Genomic DNA, 19,790 nt, shown 5'->3' with positions numbered 1-19,790 from the left:
GACACCAAACATTTTTTAAATCTAATAGAAAATTTAAAATGGGAAGATAACTACATCTTAGTCACGTGTGATGTGAGTTCTTTATACACTTGCATAGAACACCAGAAAGGTCTAGAGGCTACTCATTCCTATCTACTAAGAGATACAGAAATGTCAAAAGTACAGCAAGAATTCATATTAGCCTGTATGGAGTTTATTCTTAAAGGGACACTGTACCCAAAATTTTTCTTTCGTGATTCAGATTGAGCAGGAAATTTTAAGCAACTTTCTAATTTACTCCTATTATCAAATTTTCTTCATTCTCTTGGTATCTTTATTTGAAATGAAAGAATGTAAGTTTAGATGCCGGCCCATTTTTGGTGAACAACCTGGGTTGTCCTTGCTGATTGGTGGATACATTCATCCACCAATAAAAAAGTGCTGTCCAGAGTACTGAAACCAAAAAAAGCTTAGATGCCTTCTTTTTCAAATAATGATAGCAAGAGAACGAAGAAAAATTGATAATAGGAGTAAATTAGAAAGTTGATTAAAATTGCATGCTCTTTCTGAATTACAAAAGAAAAAATTTGGGTTCAGTGTCCCTTTAAGAATAACTATTTTTCATTTAATGGGCATTACTATTTGCAAAAAAAGGGCACAGCCATGGGCACGAGATTCGCACCCAGTTACGCCAATTTGTTCGTAGGACATTTTGAAGAACTTTTTTTGTCCGGAACTCCGTGGGGTGCGAATCTCGTGCTCTACAAAAGGTTTATTGATGATATATTCATTATCTGGAAAGGTGATGAGGAACTACTAGAACAATTCATTTCAGATTTTAACACCAATGATTAATATTCACATATGAATATAACAAAGTAAAAATTAATTTTCTGGATATAGAAATATCTATAATAAATAATGAAATAACCACAACCACCTTTTTTAAAAAAGTCGATGCCAACAGCTATATTGATTTTAAAAGCTGCCATCATAATAAATGGAAAAGAAACATACCAAAAGGGCAATTCTCAAGAATCAGAAGAAACTGCACACACATCGCAGATTATGACTCACAAGCAGAGATCTTGCACAACAGATTTTTAGAGAAAGGATACCACCCCAAACAACTACTAGAAACCAACAAACTGGTTAGACAAATAGACAGGAGGTCACTACTAGAAGACCGCAATATGACTAACAAGACAGGAAAAGATCCATATGACATTCCATTTATTACATCATTTTCTAGTCAACATAAACTAATTGAGAACATTGTAAAGAAACACTGGCACATAGCCAGAAGTGACCCCATAATAGGGAAAAGACTAAAATATCGCCCTGATGTTATATTCAGAAAGGCCACTAATTTAAAGAATATCTTAGTGCCAAGCGAATTTAAATCAAAAACAGGTCCCCAGCAATACAACTTAAACAATGAAAAACTATTAGGATTTTTTCCATGTCATGTATGCAAATCATGCAAATTTAGCACCAAAACCAAAAAGGTAAAATCTAATGTAACCCAGAAAGAACTGAAGATTAATGACACCATAAGATGCACTGACACCAACATAATCTATTTAATTCAGTGCTCATGTAAACTACAGTACCTAGGTCAAACGGGAAGGAAACTGAAAGAAAGAATAAGAGAACACATCAGATGCATAGAAAAAGAAAAAGATAATACCAGACTTTATGCCCACTTTAAAGAATTCCACAAAGGTAACCCAAATGACATGACATTTTGGGGCATTAAGAAAATAAAGACAGATGGTAGAGGCGGAAATATGGAAAAAAAGCTACTATACCATGAAGCAGAATTGATTTTCAAAATGAAAACTCTACACCCAAAAGGCCTCAATAGCGAACTAGACCTCAATGCAATTCTATAAGATAAATATCACGAAAACACGCAAAGACACCATTAAAACATATTTACTAAACATAATAAAACTACTCAAGAATAAATATATATATATATATATATTAAAAAAAAAATAAAAAAATCAAAATATATATATATAGTTTTACAGTCTAAGGACACACCACTTGAAATTTAAACTAACACATAGGCCATTTTTATAAAGATTAAGATCATAAAAACCAAGCGATCACATTAACATACCAAGTTGATTAAATACAATAGAATTCTAAAATAAAATATATATATATATATATTTGACAAAATCACCACTTAGTTTTACAGTCTAAGGACAAACAACTTGAAATGTTAAAATTCCTACAATAATTATAAAAATTCATACAAGAAGGCTAATCTCTCATCCGATAATACTAATATCCACAAAAACTAGAAAAGTATTGGTACAACACACTCATTGGATCATACAGCTCTTTATTATATTTTTACAATACCCACCATCTTGTTATTGTAGCCCACAGATAACAAATAGAAACATTCAAACTAGAATCAAAAGATTCAGTTAAATTTATATTCTCTTTGGGCCCATCTAATTTTTATTTCACTAATTTTTATTTCACAATTGGCCCCATTTTATGGTTAAAATATCCATACAACGATAAGTATAGACACGAAAACACGCAAACACACAATTAAAACATATTTACTAAACATAATAAAACTACTCAAGAAAATATATATATCATAAATAAATATATAGTTTTACAGTCTAAGGAAACACCACTTGAAATTTAAACTAACACATAGGCCATTTTTTAAGATCATAAAAACCAAGCCATCACACTAACAAACCAAGATGTTTAAATACAATAGAATTCTAAAATAAAATATATATATATATTTGACAAAATTACAACTTAGTTTTACAGTCTAAGGACAAACAACTTGAAATTTTAAAATTCCTACAATAATTATAAAAATTCATACAAGAAGGCTAATCTCTCATCCGATAATACTAATATCCACAAAAACTAGAAAAGTATTGGTACAACACACTCATTGGATCATACAGCTCTTTACTATATTTTTACAATACCCACTATCTGGTTATTGTAGCCCACAGATAACAAATAGAAACATTCAAACTAGAGTCAAAAGATTCACTTAAATTTATATTCTCTTTTGGCCCATCTAACTTTTATTTCACTAAATTCTAATTTCACCATTGGCCCCGTTTTAACAATATTTTATGGTTAAAATATCCATACAACGATAAGTATAGACAAATTATTTCTCTCTAATATTACGCTCTAATTACAGAAACCTTTTAAAAACATCCATGGTTTCATAAAGTGACTAAAATATACACTCTAAAAGTAATTGACATTAAGATATATAATATCTTTCTCTATTTTAAAAGTAATCATATAAAATGTTTATCGCTACATAAAAACACCCAACTATATTATAATTAAGACCCAAGGATACCTATGTTATATAATAAAACAGCATTTTATAATTGTTCCTGATTTTTTTGATTTTATGTATATCATCAATTAGTGATTTATTGCTAAATTAGAGAGGCTTTAAATAGCCTTTGAATCCCCACATCTGGTATCTTGAAAAGGCTGTCCAGCCGAAACATGTTGATACCAGAGCACACCTGCACAGGATTTGAGAAGACAAAGTGAATACCAGCTATACCCAGTTGAAATATTCAAGTTCCCACTGAGCAGCATATATTTAACCGCAAAGATCACATTGATAACTAGAAATCCTTTCTTCTGTTAAGTGTGATCAGTCCACGGGTCATCATTACTTCTGGGATATTAACTGCTCCCCTACAGGAAGTGCAAGAGGATTCACCCAGCAGAGCTGCATATAGCTCCTCCCCTCTACGTCACTCCCAGTCATTCTCTTGCACCCAGCAACTAGATAGGTCGTGTGAGAGGACTATGGTGATTATACTTAGTTTTATATCTTCAATCAAAAGTTTGTTATTTTAAAATAGCACCGGAGTGTGTTATTACCTCTCTGGCAGAGTTTGAGGAAGAATCTACCAGAGTTTTGCTATGATTTTAGCCGGAGTAGTTAAGATCATATTGCTGTTCTCGGCCATCTGAGGAGTGAGGTAAACTTCAGATCAGGGGACAGCGGGCAGATGAATCTGCATAGAGGTATGTAGCAGTTTTTATTTTCTGACAATGGAATTGATGAGAAAATCCTGCCATACCGATATAATGTCATGTATGTATACTTTACACTTCAGTATTCTGGGAGAATGGTACTTCACTAGAATTACACTGTAAGAAAGACATAAAGCTGTTTAATAACTAGAGATTATGTTTAACGTTTTTGCTGGAATGTAAAATCGTTTTCATTTGCTGAGGTACTGAGTGAATAAATGTTTGGGCACCATTTTTCCACTTGGCAGTTGCTTAAATCTGTTTTTTCTGTCAGTTTCTGTTCTCCCTCACTGCTGTGTGTGTGGGGGAGGGGCGCTTTTACTATGCATCAAATATTTCAGTCAGCAACTCATTGTATTCCCTGCATGATCCGGTTCATCTCTACAGAGCTCAGGGGTCTTCAAAACTTATTTTGAGGGAGGTAATTTCTCTCAGCAGAGCTGTGAGAATTATAGTTTGACTGAAATAAAAACTTTTATTCTGTAATTTGTTTCCTGCTTTCAGAAATTGTTATCTTTGCTAATGGGATTAAACCTTTGCTAAAGTTGTGTTGTTTACAAGGATTGAGGCTATAACTGTTTCAATTTATTAATTTTTAACTGTCATAGATCTTCTGTGCTTCTTAAAGGCACAGTACGTTTTAATATTATTCTATTTGAATTGTATTTCCAAGTTGCAAGTTTATTTGCTAGTGTGTTAAACATGTCTGATTCAGAAGATGATACCTGTGTCATTTGTTGCAATGCCAAAGTGGAGCCCAATAGAAATTTATGTACTAACTGTATTGATGCTACTTTAAATAAAAATCAATCTGTACAAATTGAACAAATTTCACCAAACAACGAGGGGAGAGTTATGCCGACTAACTCGCCTCACGTGTCAGTACCTACATCTCCCGCTCAGAGGGAGGTGCGTGATATTGTAGCGCCGAGTACAGCTGGGCGGCCATTACAAATCACATTACAGGATATGGCTACTGTTATGACTGAAGTTTTGGCTAAATTACCAGAACTAAAAGGTAAGCGTGATCACTCTGGGGTGAGAACAGAGTGCGCTGATAATATTAGGGCCATGTCAGACACTGCGTCACAGGTGGCAGAACATGAGGACGGAGAACTTCATTCTGTGGGTGACGGTTCTGATCCAAACAGACTGGATTCAGATATTTCAAATTTTAAATTTAAACTGGAAAACCTCCGTGTATTACTAGGGGAGGTGTTAGCGGCTCTGAATGATTGTAACACAGTTGCAATACCAGAGAAAATGTGTAGGTTGGATAAATATTTTGCGGTACCGACGAGTACTGAGGTTTTTCCTATACCTAAGAGACTTACTGAAATTGTTACTAAGGAGTGGGATAGACCCGGTGTGCCGTTCTCACCCCCTCCGATATTTAGAAAAATGTTTCCAATAGACGCCACCACAAGGGACTTATGGCAAACGGTCCCTAAGGTGGAGGGAGCAGTTTCTACTTTAGCTAAGCGTACCACTATCCCGGTGGAGGATAGCTGTGCTTTTTCAGATCCAATGGATAAGAAGTTAGAGGGTTACCTTAAGAAAATGTTTGTTCAACAAGGTTTTATATTGCAACCCCTTGCATGCATTGCGCCGATCACGGCTGCAGCGGCATTCTGGATTGAGTCTCTGGAAGAGAACATTGGTTCAGCTACTCTGGACGACATTACGGACAGGTAAGAGTCCTTAAACTAGCTAATTCATTCATTTCGGAGGCCGTAGTACATCTTACTAAACTTACGGCGAAGAATTCAGGATTCGCCATTCAGGCACGCAGGGCGCTGTGGCTAAAATCCTGGTCAGCTGATGTTACTTCTAAGTCTAAATTGCTTAATATACCTTTCAAAGGGCAGACCTTATTCGGGCCCGGGTTGAAAGAGATTATCGCTGACATTACAGGAGGTAAAGGCCATGCCCTGCCTCAGGACAAAGCCAAGACTAGACAGTCTAGTTTTCGTTCCTTTCGTAATTTCAAAGCAGGAGCAGCATCAACTTCCTCTGCACCAAAACAGGAAGGAGCTGTTGCTCGCTACAGACAAGGCTGGAAACCTAACCAGTCCTGGAACAAGGGCAAGCAGACTAGGAAACCTGCTGCTGCCCCCAAAACAGCATGAATTGAGGGCCCCCGATCCGGGATCGGATCTAGTGGGGGGCAGACTTTCTCTCTTCGCCCAGGCTTGGGCAAGAGATGTTCAGGATCCCTGGGCGCTAGAGATAATATCTCAGGGATACCTTCTGGACTTCAAATACTCTCCTCCAAGAGAGAGATTTCATCTGTCAAGATTGTCAACAATCCAGACAAAGAAAGAGGCTTTTCTACGCTGCGTACAAGAGCTCTTGTTAATGGGAGTAATCCATCCAGTTCCACGATCGGAACAGGGACAGGGGTTTTACTCAAATCTGTTTGTGGTTCCCAAAAAAGAGGGAACTTTCAGACCAATCCTGGACTTAAAGATCCTAAACAAATTCCTAAGAGTTCCATCGTTCAAGATGGAGACTATTCGGACAATTTTACCTATGATCCAAGAGGGTCAGTACATGACCACTGTAGATTTAAAAGATGCTTACCTGCACATACCGATTCACAAAGATCATTACCGGTACCTAAGGTTTGCCTTCCTAGACAGGCATTACCAGTTTGTGGCTCTTCTATTCGGATTGGCTACAGCGCCAAGAATCTTCACAAAGGTTCTGGGTGCTCTTCTGGCGGTACTAAGACCGCGGGGAATCTCGGTAGCTCCATACCTAGACGACATTCTGATACAAGCTTCAAGCTTTCAAACTGCCAAATCTCATACAGAGTTAGTGCTGGCATTTCTAAGGTCACATGGATGGAAGGTGAACGAAAAGAAAAGTTCACTCGTTCCACTCATAAGAGTTCCCTTCCTGGGGACTCTTATAGATTCTGTAGAAATGAAGATTTACCTGACAGAGGACAGGCTATCAAGACTTCAAAGTGCTTGCCGCACTCTTCATTCCATTCAACACCCGTCAGTGGCTCAATGTATGGAGGTAATCGGCTTAATGGTAGCGGCAATGGACATAGTACCCTTTGCACGCTTACACCTCAGACCACTGCAACTGTGCATGCTAGGTCAGTGGAATGGGGATTACTCAGACTTATCCCCTTCTCTGAATCTGGATCAAGAGACCAGAAATTCTCTTCTATGGTGGCTTTCTCGGCCACACCTGTCCAGGGGGATGCCATTCAGCAGACCAGACTGGACAATTGTAACAACAGACGCCAGCCTTCTAGGTTGGGGTGCCGTCTGGAATTCCCTGAAGGCTCAGGGACTATGGAGTCAGGAGGAGAGTCTCCTGCCAATAAACATTCTGGAATTGAGAGCAGTTCTCAATGCCCTCCTGGCTTGGCCCCAGTTGACAACTCGGGGGTTCATCAGGTTTCAGTCGGACAACATCACGACTGTAGCTTACATCAACCATCAGGGAGGGACAAGAAGCTCCCTAGCTACGATGGAAGTATCAAAGATAATTCGCTGGGCAGAGTCTCACTCTTGCCACCTGTCAGCAATCCACATCCCGGGAGTGGAGAACTGGGAGGCGGATTTCTTAAGTCGTCAGGCTTTTCATCCGGGGGAGTGGGAACTTCATCCGGAGGTCTTTGCCCAAATACTTCGACGTTGGGGCAAACCAGAGATAGATCTCATGGCGTCTCGACAGAACGCCAAGCTTCCTCGTTACGGGTCCAGATCCAGGGATCCAGGAGCAGTCCTGATAGATGCTCTGACAGCACCTTGGGACTTCAAGATGGCTTACGTGTTTCCACCCTTCCCGTTGCTTCCTCGATTGATAGCCAGAATCAAACAAGAGAGAGCATCAGTGATTCTAATAGCACCTGCGTGGCCACGCAGGACTTGGTATGCAGACCTGGTGGACATGTCATCCTGTCCGCCTTGGTCTCTACCTCTGAAACAGGACCTTCTGATACAGGGTCCCTTCAAACATCAAAATCTAACTTCTCTGAAGTTGACTGCTTGGAAATTGAACGCTTAATTTTATCAAGACGTGGGTTTTCTGAGTCAGTTATTAGTACCTTAATACAGACTAGGAAACCTGTTACCAGAAAGATTTACCATAAGATATGGCGTAATTACCTACATTGGTGTGAATCCAAAGGTTACTCTTGGAGTAAGGTTAGGATTCCTAGGATATTGTCTTTTCTACAAGAAGGTTTAGAAAAGGGTTTATCTGCTAGTTCATTAAAGGGACAGATCTCAGCTCTGTCCATTCTGTTACACAAACGTCTGTCAGAAGTTCCTGACGTCCAGGCTTTTTGTCAGGCTTTGGCCAGGATTAAGCCTGTGTTTAAAACTGTTGCTCCACCATGGAGTTTAAACCTTGTTCTTAATGTTTTACAGGGCGTTCCGTTTGAACCCCTTCATTCCATTGATATAAAGTTGTTATCTTGGAAAGTTCTATTTTTAATGGCTATTTCCTCGGCTCGAAGAGTCTCTGAATTATCAGCCTTACATTGTGATTCTCCTTATTTGATTTTTCATTCGGATAAGGTAGTCCTGCGTACTAAACCTGGGTTCTTACCTAAGGTAGTTACTAACAGGAATATCAATCAAGAGATTGTTGTTCCTTCTTTATGCCCAAATCCTTCTTCAAAGAAGGAACGTCTACTGCACAACCTGGATGTAGTCCGGGCTCTAAAATTTTACTTGCAGGCAACTAAGGAATTCCGACAAACGTCTTCTCTGTTTGTCATTTACTCTGGGCAGAGGAGAGGTCAAAAAGCTTCCGCTACCTCTCTTTCTTTTCGGCTTCGTAGCATAATTCGTTTAGCTTATGAGACTGCTGGACAGCAGCCCCCTGAAAGAATTACAGCTCATTCTACTAGAGCTGTGGCTTCCACTTGGGCCTTCAAGAATGAGGCCTCTGTTGAACAGATTTGCAAGGCTGCAACTTGGTCTTCGCTTCATACTTTTTCCAAATTTTACAAATTTGACACCTTTGCTTCATCGGAGGCTATTTTTGGGAGAAAGGTTCTTCAGGCAGTGGTTCCTTCTGTATAAAGAGTCTGCCTATCCCTCCCGTCATCCGTGTACTTTTGCTTTGGTATTGGTATCCCAGAAGTAATGATGACCCGTGGACTGATCACACTTAAAGGGCCACTGTAAGTAAATATTTTCTATGCCTGTTACTAACTAACTACCCAAAATACGCTTTTTATCAATAGAATTTCATTAACATATCTCTACCGTATATCAGAAATCTTGTCTGCAAATTTAATTGTTTTCCAAACCCACTCCGTGGGTATCCTTTGCTCTGTACCAATCCGTTTACAATACCTAGGTTTCAAAATGGCGCTTTAAACACAAAGTTATTGGTTTAAGTATTTTGAACATGCAGTGCTGAAAATAGTGGGCAGGATAACGTGACATCATCAGCGAATAAAAATATAACTTTTAGAATGTTATGAAACTTTGTTTTGGAGAAAATATAGGTCAGTAGGTTTTAATTAATGTTTATTAACTTTAATATGTTAGTTGTTTAGCTTAAAAATTATAACAGAAAGTAATCCTTTAACAGAAGAAAACATAATTTATGCTTACCTGATAAATTCCTTTCTTCTGTAGTGTGATCAGTCCACGGCCCGCCCTGTTTTTAAGGCAGGTAAATATTTTTTAATTTATACTCCAGTCACCACTTCACCCTTGGCTTTTCCTTTCTCGTTGGTCCTTGGTCGAATGACTGGGAGTGACGTAGAGGGGAGGAGCTATATGCAGCTCTGCTGGGTGAATCCTCTTGCACTTCCTGTAGGGGAGCAGTTAATATCCCAGAAGTAATGATGACCCGTGGACTGATCACACTACAGAAGAAAGGAATTTATCAGGTAAGCATAAATTATGTTTTTTCTACTTATCCTACAAACTTTCTACTTATCCCAACAACCACATTTCAGCACCCAGATCGGTCACTGACCGACATCTAACAAACCTGGGAACAACAGACCGGAAAGGCACGCAAAAATTCCACATCAGGAGGTTATCCAACAACCATACCATCGTGATCGGTCACTGACCGACAGACAAGCCACAGAATAGAAAAACCGGAGATACTTAAAAAACATCAGCAAACGGTTAGCACTTAACCGCAACGAAGATCCCACCAAGAAACCCTTAAGAGCGCGATTGGTCACTGACCGACAAAGGATAAGGTAACTGAGCGGCCACGACAACTACCCAAACACTTATATAAAAGTGAATTTTCTCGCAGCAAACTGATAAGCCCACCTAATAAGAGGAAACCAAAGCGGCATTTATTTAACCGCCAGCAGCTCATATAGAACTGCCACCAGCTTGATCTTGAAACTTAGATCAAAACACTGGCATAGCGGCGTTTATTTAACCGCAATTATCTCATAAAAGTGATATCAAACAGATACACTTCAAGGTACTAATTTGTATACTTATATTATAGTGTGATAAAAATCGCACCAACATACCTCTACATTTGATATATAGTTGCCTAAGATAAGATCTCAATTGCATAGCTGAACTTGAAACAAAGTATCCTATATGAACTATACAGCAACTATTGTTTTATCCACTATAAAACTGTATCTACAAACATTCTGTTAGAAATTACAACTTGTGATAAACCCAAAACTGTATAAATTATAAGATTTCAACTTTATTATTTTAATTTAATTTATTTTTTATATATTATGTACATTTTTATACATAGAGACACCGGTGTCATTTTTTAAACTTTGAAGGAATTGTAATAATTTTTGTTTAACTGTACTTTTAGCATCACTACTATTGGGTAAATTTACCATAATCAAATAAAGGATCATATTTATTTCTTAAATAGTTTCGACATCCATTTTTTCCAAAAGAGAATATAAAATTAGGACTCATCAAAACATTAACATATATTGAGCCCACATATTATCACACATATTTACAGTAAGACACATTGGGAATAGCAACTTGTTTTGCGCCACCTACTACAACTAACTATGACTTTAAATCTATGTCTGGCAAATCCTAGACAGTTAGATTAACTATTAGTACCTCATCTATTGTGGGATATTATCAAAGTCTAGCACAACCTAGACTATTAGCAATGAGTATCACTATAAATTAATTATGAGAGCGAAACCTATAGTTCAACCTTTATCTGGCTTTTAAAATTTAACACATAACGAGAGCGTGACTAAGCTCACTGTTCCCCTGACGCGTTTTGCCCGTTCAGGCTTTTTCAAAGGCGGTGAGCCGCCGGATCTGTAGGGATTCAAACCCTGTGTACCGGAAGTCCCGCCCTATCTCCAGTCTGATTGGTACTCACTAGAGTAATACGTAGTTTATGACAGACAGGTATTCTGACTAATGTCTATACTTAGGGAGTGTATAGTTACGAGATATGGTAAGACTAATAGACACATATCAATAAATATTCTTTCATTTTATCTATAACACTTAGTATTGAAGAAGACCTGATGATTGTTTTGATGCTTATGATTATTTGTTTTTAGATATTATGATATTAGATACTATGAAAATATAGTATATCGTATAGGTCAATCATATTGTCACAAAATATGTGACTATGATGCTATAGTTGAATTCTAAATTGTAGTGTAAGTTTATTAACTCATCTAGAGAGGATTGATTGTTATTGATTGATTGTTATTTAAGTTTCAATATGGGGATCATCTGTTAACATAGCAAAAAAGTATCTCCTAAATGCACATATGATGTCTCATACATGATATTCATAAATAGAATATAGTGTGTGGGTCTTACTGGACTCTAATTTTACAATTTGTGTTATTCAAATAAATATATGAACCTTGTATTGACAGGGATGTGAAATACTCTGGCAGACTATCTAATAAGTGTGAGTGATGCATACTATCTAAAAAATAAATGTGAAAATGATGCAAGCAACAATAATAATGATAAAGAACACTGTTATATGTCCTGGTGAATTGTGAACATTTTGTGTGGTCTAACCAGTATTTTTTAGGTTAAACTAATTGGTGAATGAGGGAATCATTTATTGATAACATCATGATTCTTAGTGAAAAGTGCTTATTGAATGTGACAAACTCATGTTATAATATATTTTATAGGTAAAAAAATATATTTTTGTTTTTTTTATGTCTTTCTTTCTGAGATCGAAATCCCAGTGAGTGAGGGGATGTGCTCTGGTATATTACAATGTACAAGGTGTGGGTTGAAATATGTGATGATATATAGTTGGTTACTATCTTGTCCTTTTGAGGAGTAAATAGGACAGTGACTTTTTGTTCCAAGTTAGATGCATTATAAGTCCTGCTATGTGTAATGGCTGTATTAGATATCATTTCTCTAAATCTCTAGGGTTAATTTATACTTGTATCATTGATCTATAGATTGTGGATTCAAAGGGTATAATGTTCATGATGATCTCGTTAGTTACAATCATTCAGAGGTGAAGGCTACTTGTGGTTTTGTTATTAGTATTTCATGTATGTTTTGGTATAGTTTTGTAATATATAGTGGATTCAAATAAGAATTATTTTATATGTTATACTAAAATTGAAAAGATATTTCAAAGTCTAAACTATTCCTAAATCTAGTCTGAATGTCAACAATAATTGTTGCTTGTATTCATCCCTACTCAGAATTAAGTCTTAATCTCATATGTTTCATATTGAGATTATATCTTTAATCTTTGTGACGATCCTAACAGAAAATGGTATCATAGATAATCGTAGTTATATCCATAAGACATCAGGGTATGCTTAATAACAGTACTAATGCTTATGGGACTATTGTACTGCTTAAAAGGACAGAAAAGTTATTAGTATAATGTCATTGGTGTTATAGATAAACATAGAAATTGTTGTGTTCATTGAGACCCCAAGGTTGGATGGCATTCAATAAATATATCCAGCGACTTTCAGATTTCAATAATGCTGTTTCTAAATTACCACCTCGCATTCCAAGGCTGACTTTTTCAATTAACCAACATTGTAGAACATTTTGATTGGAATTATGATGTCTCAGGAAATAGTTTGTTTTTCCTGTTCCAGACAAGATGTCTGAAATTATAGCTCAGGATTGGGATAAGCCAGGGGTTCCTTTTTCCCCTTCCCCTGTTTTTAAAAAGATGTTTCCTGTTGCGGACTCCATTCGTGACTCTTGGCGCACTGAGCCACAAGTAGAAGGAGCCATCTCTACTCTAGCCAAAAGAACTACCATTTCTATAGAGGATAGTTGTTCTTTTAAGGATCCTATGGATAAGAAGCTAGAGGCTTACTTAAAGAAGTTGTTCATACATCAAGGATTACAGTGGCAACTTGTGGCAAATATTGCTACAGTTGTGGGAGTAACATCTTATTGGTGCGATTCCTTGTCTGATCTGATCTCAGAAGAGACTACGATAGAGGAAATCCAAGATAGGATCAAAGCTCTTAAACTGGCCAATACCTTTTATCTGGGATGCCAACATTCAAGTAATTAGACTGGGAGCTAAGATGTCTAGCTTCACTGTTCTAGCTCGCAGAGCTCTGTGGTTAAAATCTTGGTCGTCTGATGTGACTTCAAAGGCCAAGCTTTTATCTTTACCTTTATAAAGGTAAAATTTTATTCGTTCCTGGTCTGGCGGAAGTCATTTCCGAAATTATGGGTGGAAAGAGATCTTTCCTACCACCAGGACAAGAAGAATAGACCTAAGGGTAGCCAGAATGATAATTTTCGCTCCTTTCGTAATGTTAAAGGACAGAAGACTTCCTCCTCTTCCAAACCAGAGCAATCAAAGACCTCATGGAGGTCCAGTCAACCATGGATTAAGGGGAAGCAAAACAAGAAGCCTAAAGACTAAATCATTACGAAGGGTCGCGCCCCCCCCCCCCCCCGATCCAATTTTGGATCAAGGGGGGGCAGGCTTTCCTTTTTTTGACAGACTTGGATGCGCAATGTCCCAGATCCGTGGACATGGTATCCCAGGGTTACTAAATAGGATTCAAGTCTTTCTCTCAAAGGTGCAGATTTTTCCTGTCAAGACTATCCTCAAACCAGGTGAAGAGGGAGACCTTCTTAAATTGCGTAGTGGACTTATGCTCCCTGGGAGTTATTGTTCCAGGCCCTGTAGAGGAACAAGGTCAAGGATTCTATTCAAATCTATTTGTGGTTCCCAAAAAGGAGGAAACTTTCCGTCCCATCCTAGACTTAAAGTGCCATAAAACATGAGATCTGTGCATATCCTAAAAGGGCTAATTAATTAAAAATAGTTTGCATAAAAAAATGTTTAAAAATTGCTGGCAAGTATATTAAAATATTCAAAAATAAGCAAAATGAATTACATAGCTAAGCTGCCTGGGGCAGAGAACTCCACCTCCTGTTATAAGTGTTTAGACACAGGCATTGCATTTCAATGAGTTCACAGCTTCTAGGCATGCTCCATCAGATAATCCCTAATCACTTTTGTATTCTACCAAAAGCAACAATAGATATAGATAAAACCATAAAAGGAATTGTGTGGGGGGAGTTAGAGCTTTACAATTTAGAAACTAAAAAGAAAGGGTTAATGGCAAGGCACTGCAGTATAAATTTGCAGGTAAAGTTATTAAAGTACATATTATATTTTGTCTCTATCCCAACTTGTTGTTTATGTCCCTTTAAAGTGCCTCAACAAATTCCTCAGGGTTCAGTCCTTCAAAATGGAAAATTTTGTTTCATTAGTTCAGGAAGGTCAGTTCATGACGACCATAGACCTGAAGGACGCGTATTTACACGTTTCCATTCACAGTGATCATCACCAGTTTCTAAGGTTTGCCTTTCTGGACAAGCATTTCCAGTTTGTTGCACTTCAGTTTGGTCTTGCAACGGCTCACAAAATATTCACAAAGGTTCTGGGGGCTCTATTGGCAGTGAACAGATGCTGTGGCGCCTTATCTAGACGACATCTTGGTTCAGGCGTCATCTTTTCAACTAGGAAAATCTCATACAGAGATGTTGTCGTTTTTCCTACGTTCCCACAGGTGGGAAGTGAATCTGGAAAAGAATTCTCTAGTTCCATCTACAAGAGTGTTTCCTAGGGACAATCATAGGTTCCCTGTGCATGAATATTTTCCTGACGGACGTTAGGCAAGAAGTAAGAAGCTTGGATTTTCTTTCTCTCCAGTCTATTTGTCCATCGGTGGCTCAATGCATGGAGGTGATTGGTCTCAAGGTGGCTTCCATGGACATCATTATTTTTGCTCGTTTCCATCTACGTCCTCTGCAGCTTTGCATGCTCAGTCAATGGAGCGGAGACCATTCAGATTTATCGCAAAGGATAAATCTGGATCCCCTAACAAGAAGCTTCCTCTCGTGGTGGATATCACAGGAACATCTGTCTTGGGGCACTTGCTTCCTGAGACCTTCCTGGGTGATTGTGACTACGGGCACCAGACTGTTTGGCTGGGGAGCTGTTTTGGGTTCTCTACAAGCTCAGGGCCTGTGGTCTCGGGAAGAGTCTTCTCTTCCCATAAACATCTTGAAGTTGAGAGCAATCTTCAATGCCTTGACAGCTTGGCCTCAATTATCTTTAGTCCAGTTTATCAGCTTCCTGTCGGACAACATCACCTCAGTGGCTTACATCAACCACCAGGGAGGAACTCGGAGTTCCTTGGCCATGAAGGAGGTGACTTGCAGTGGGCGGAAGCTCACAATTGTCTCCTATCTGCTATCCACATTCCAGGAGTGGACAATTGGGAGGCTGATTTTCTGAGCAGACAGACTTTTCATCCCGGGGAGTGGGCTCTCCATCCGGAAGTGTTCTGAAGGATAACCCTCAGGTGGGAGGTTACAGAGTTGGATCTGATGGCGTCTAGTCAAAACACCAAGCTTCCAAAGTAAGGAACAAGGTCAAGAGATCCTCAGGCCGCTCTGATAAATGCTCTGGCGGTACCTTGGAATTTCGGTCTATCATACCAGTTTCCTCCGTTTGCTCTCCTTCCACAAGTCATTGCTTGTATCAAACAGGAGAGAGCATCTGTGATTCTCATAGCTCCTGCCTGGCATCTCAGGATCTGGTGAAGATGTCATCTCTTTCACCTTGGAGGTTACCTCTGAGGATGGACCCCTTAGTTCAGGGTACATTCCTTCATCCAAATCTAGATTCTCTGAAGCTGACTGCTTGCAGATTGACCGCCTAGTCCTGTCTAGACATGGTTTTTCTTAAGCGGTCATTGATACTATGCTTCAGGCTCGTAAACCTGTTACTCGCAGGATTTACCATAAGGTATGGCGTAAATACCTTTTTTGGTGCGAATCTAAGGGTTTCTCCTGGAGCCGGTTGAGGATTCCCCGAATGTTATCCTTTTCTTCTGGATGGCCTGGAGAAAGGTTTGTCATTCGGTACTCTGAAGTGTCAGATTTCTACATGGTCTATTCTTTTTCACAAATGTCTGGCAGATTTACCAGATGGTTTAAAGCTTTTGTTCTAGCCATGGTCAATCAGACCTGTGTTTAAACCTGTTGCTTCTCCTTGGAGCCTTAACCTAGTTCTTAAAGTTTTGCAGCAGGCTCTGTTTGAGCTTATGCATGTTGTGTGATATAAAATTGTCATCTTGGAAGGATTTATTTCTCCTTGCCATTTTTTTTAAGCTCACAGAGTTTGAGCTTTCAGCTCTGCAGTATGATTCCCCGTACCTTATTTTTTATGCAAATAAGGCGGTCCTTCGTACTAAACTGGGGTTTCTCCCTAAGGTGGTGTTGGATCAAAACATTAATCAGGAAATTGTTCCTCCTCCTTTTTGTCCTAATCCTTCTCATAAGGAACGTCCTTTGCATAACCTGGATGTTGTGCGTGCTCTTAAATTTTACCTACAAGCTACTAAAGATTTTCGGCAATCTTGTGCCCTGTTTGTTGTTTTATCTGGAAAGTGTAAGGGTCAGAAGGCCACTTCTTCTACTCTTTCCCTCTGGTTAAGAAGTATTATTCGTTTTGCTTATGAGACAGCTGGACAGCAGCCTCCTGAGAGCATTACGGATCATTCCACTAGGGCTGTCTCCTCATCTTGGGCTTTCAAAAATGAAGCTTCTGTGGAACAAATTTGCAAGGCGGCATTTTGCATACTTTTTCCAAATTCTACAAATTTGAAACTTTTGCCTCGGCTGAGACCTCTTTTGGGAGAAAGGTTCTTCAAGCAGTGGTGCCTTTCTGTTTAGGCCCTCCTGCCTTGCTCTCCCTTCCTTTTCATTTGGTGTCCTCTAGTTTGGGTATTGGTTCCCACTAGTAATTGGAATGTCGTGGACTCTCCATGCCATAGGAAAGAAAACAAAATTTATGCTTACCTGATAAATTTCTTTCTTTCCGGGCATGGAGAGTCCACAACCCCACCCTCCTTTTTAAATTTATAATTTGGCAGTTTTTTTTTTTTTAGTAAACCTCAGACACCTCTGTACCTTTTTTGTATTTCTTCTTTTTCCATTTTGCTTTGGCTGAATGACTGGGGATTATGGGTAAGGGAAGTTAGACTTAACAGCTTTGCTGAGGGGCTCTCTGCTGGCCAGGAGTTGAATATCCCACTAGTAATTGGAATGACGTAATTGGACTCTCCATGCCAAAGAAAGGAAATAAATTTTATCAGGTAAGTATAAATTTAGGTTTTTTTATATTATACTTCCATTAGTAAAAATGTTTCTAGTTATTATCAACGGCATATGTTCATATGTTGTGTGATGCCCTGTGCACCAGCATTCAAACACCACGTTTTTGAGAGCTGGTGCTTGTGTGTGTATTGCATCAGTGAGACTTAGTTTGTGTCATAGAAGCCACTGCTGACTCTGAGATGGTGTGGTGTTGGAATGCTTTTGCACATTTCAGCTTTGACCTTTCTTTCCTTTAAAGGAACACCTTTCATGAACACAGATAAGACTATACCCCTAAGTATTAACTAGATCCGATTCTTGTCCTCCATGAGACTGGCAAAAATGACTGTACAGTCCAGTGAGGAGCACGTCATTGTTTATTTTTAAGCTTAAAATGATTTTATATGTTGAATGAGCATCTTTTTAACTTTACCGCCGTAAAACTCCCTTATCCTTTTAACTACTGAAATGGTTATAACTGTTCTGTTTCCTAGATGGTCCTTCTTCTGATAAGGAACCTGAAGAAAAGAAAAAAGAGCAACAACCACCGTCACAGAGTAGTCCAGAGGCTAGAGAAGAAAGGTACAGTTAAGAGATTGTATGACACAAAATATGACACACAATCGTTTTTTCTTCATCCATAAAGTCCAAATCCCCCTTATTCTGTAAGTTCTGCAAACTAAAATTTATTTTCTGGAAATTTGTGTGGGTTCCGTGCAGAGTAAGCACTTAAACGTGTAATGAGTAGTAAAGACTAAAAGCACCTACAGCACAGTGGTGTGAAACAAGTGTGTGTTTTTGTTTTGTTTTCTCCAACATAGGTGTGTCCGGTCCACGGCGTCATCCTTACTTGTGGGATATTCTCTTCCCCAACAGGAAATGGCAAAGAGCCCAGCAAAGCTGGTCACATGATCCCTCCTAGGCTCCGCCTACCCCAGTCATTCTCTTTGCCGTTGTACAGGCAACATCTCCACGGAGATGGCTTAGAGTTTTTTAGTGTTTAACTGTAGTTTTTCATTATTCAATCAAGAGTTTGTTATTTTCAAATAGTGCTGGTACGTACTATTTACTCAGAAACAGAAAAGAGATGAAGAATTCTGTTTGTATGAGGAAAATGATTTTAGCAACCGTAACTAAAATCCATGGCTGTTCCACACAGGACTGTTGAGAGCAATTAACTTCAGTTGGGGGAACAGTTTGCAGTCTCTTGCTGCTTGAGGTATGACACATTCTAACAAGACGATGTAATGCTGGAAGCTGTCATTTTCCCTATGGGATCCGGTAAGCCATGTTTATTAAGATTGTAAATAAGGGCTTCACAAGGGCTTATTTAAACTGTAGACTTTTTTTGGGCTAAATCGATTGATATTAACACTTATTTAGCCTTGAGGAATCATTTATTCTGGGTATTTTGATTTAATAATATCGGCAGGCATTGTTTTAGACACCTTATTCTTTAGGGGCTTTCCCAAAGCATAGGCAGAGTCTCATTTTCGCGCCGGTGTTGCGCACTTGTTTTTGAGAGGCATGGCATGCAGTCGCATGTGAGAGGAGCTCTGATACTTATAAAAGACTTCTGAAGGCGTCATTTGGTATCGTATTCCCCTTTGGGTTTGGTTGGGTCTCAGCAAAGCAGATACCAGGGACTGTAAAGGGGTTTAAAGCTTAAAACGGCTCCGGTTCCGTTATTTTAAGGGTTAAAGCTTCCAAAATTGGTGTGCAATATTTTCAAGGCTTTAAGACGCTGTGGTGAAAATTTGGTGAATTTTGAACAATTCCTTCATGTTTTTTCGCAATTGCAGTAATAAAGTGTGTTCAGTTTAAAATTTAAAGTGACAGTAACGGTTTTATTTTAAAACGTTTTTTGTACTTTCTGATCAAGTTTATGCCTGTTTAACATGTCTGAACTACCAGATAGACTGTGTTCTGAATGTGGGGAAGCCAGAATTCCTATTCATTTAAATAAATGTGATTTATGTGATAATGACAATGATGCCCAAGATGATTCCTCAAGTGAGGGGAGTAAGCATGGTACTGCATCATTCCCTCCTTCGTCTACACGAGTCTTGCCCACTCAGGAGGCCCCTAGTACATCTAGCGCGCCAATACTCCTTACTATGCAACAATTAA

The 19,790-nt window shown here is 38.6% G+C and overlaps 1 protein-coding gene across 2 annotated transcripts in view; it reads left to right on the top strand.

The window, feature by feature from the left end:
- Window positions 1-19,790, top strand: part of TCEA1 (transcription elongation factor A1) — a 180,146-nt gene that overhangs the window by 67,667 nt on the left and 92,689 nt on the right. For both annotated transcript variants that reach the window (XM_053715043.1, XM_053715042.1), the window contains exon 4: window positions 18,155-18,242. In XM_053715043.1, the coding sequence (XP_053571018.1) occupies window positions 18,155-18,242 (88 nt within the window). The remainder of the gene's footprint in view (window positions 1-18,154; window positions 18,243-19,790) is intronic.

This window comes from Bombina bombina, chromosome 5 (assembly GCF_027579735.1).
Source record: "Bombina bombina isolate aBomBom1 chromosome 5, aBomBom1.pri, whole genome shotgun sequence".
Lineage (NCBI taxonomy): Eukaryota > Metazoa > Chordata > Amphibia > Anura > Bombinatoridae > Bombina > Bombina bombina.
The sequence above is the reverse complement of the archived record's forward strand: the minus strand, read 5'-3'. Positions and strand labels throughout refer to the sequence as shown.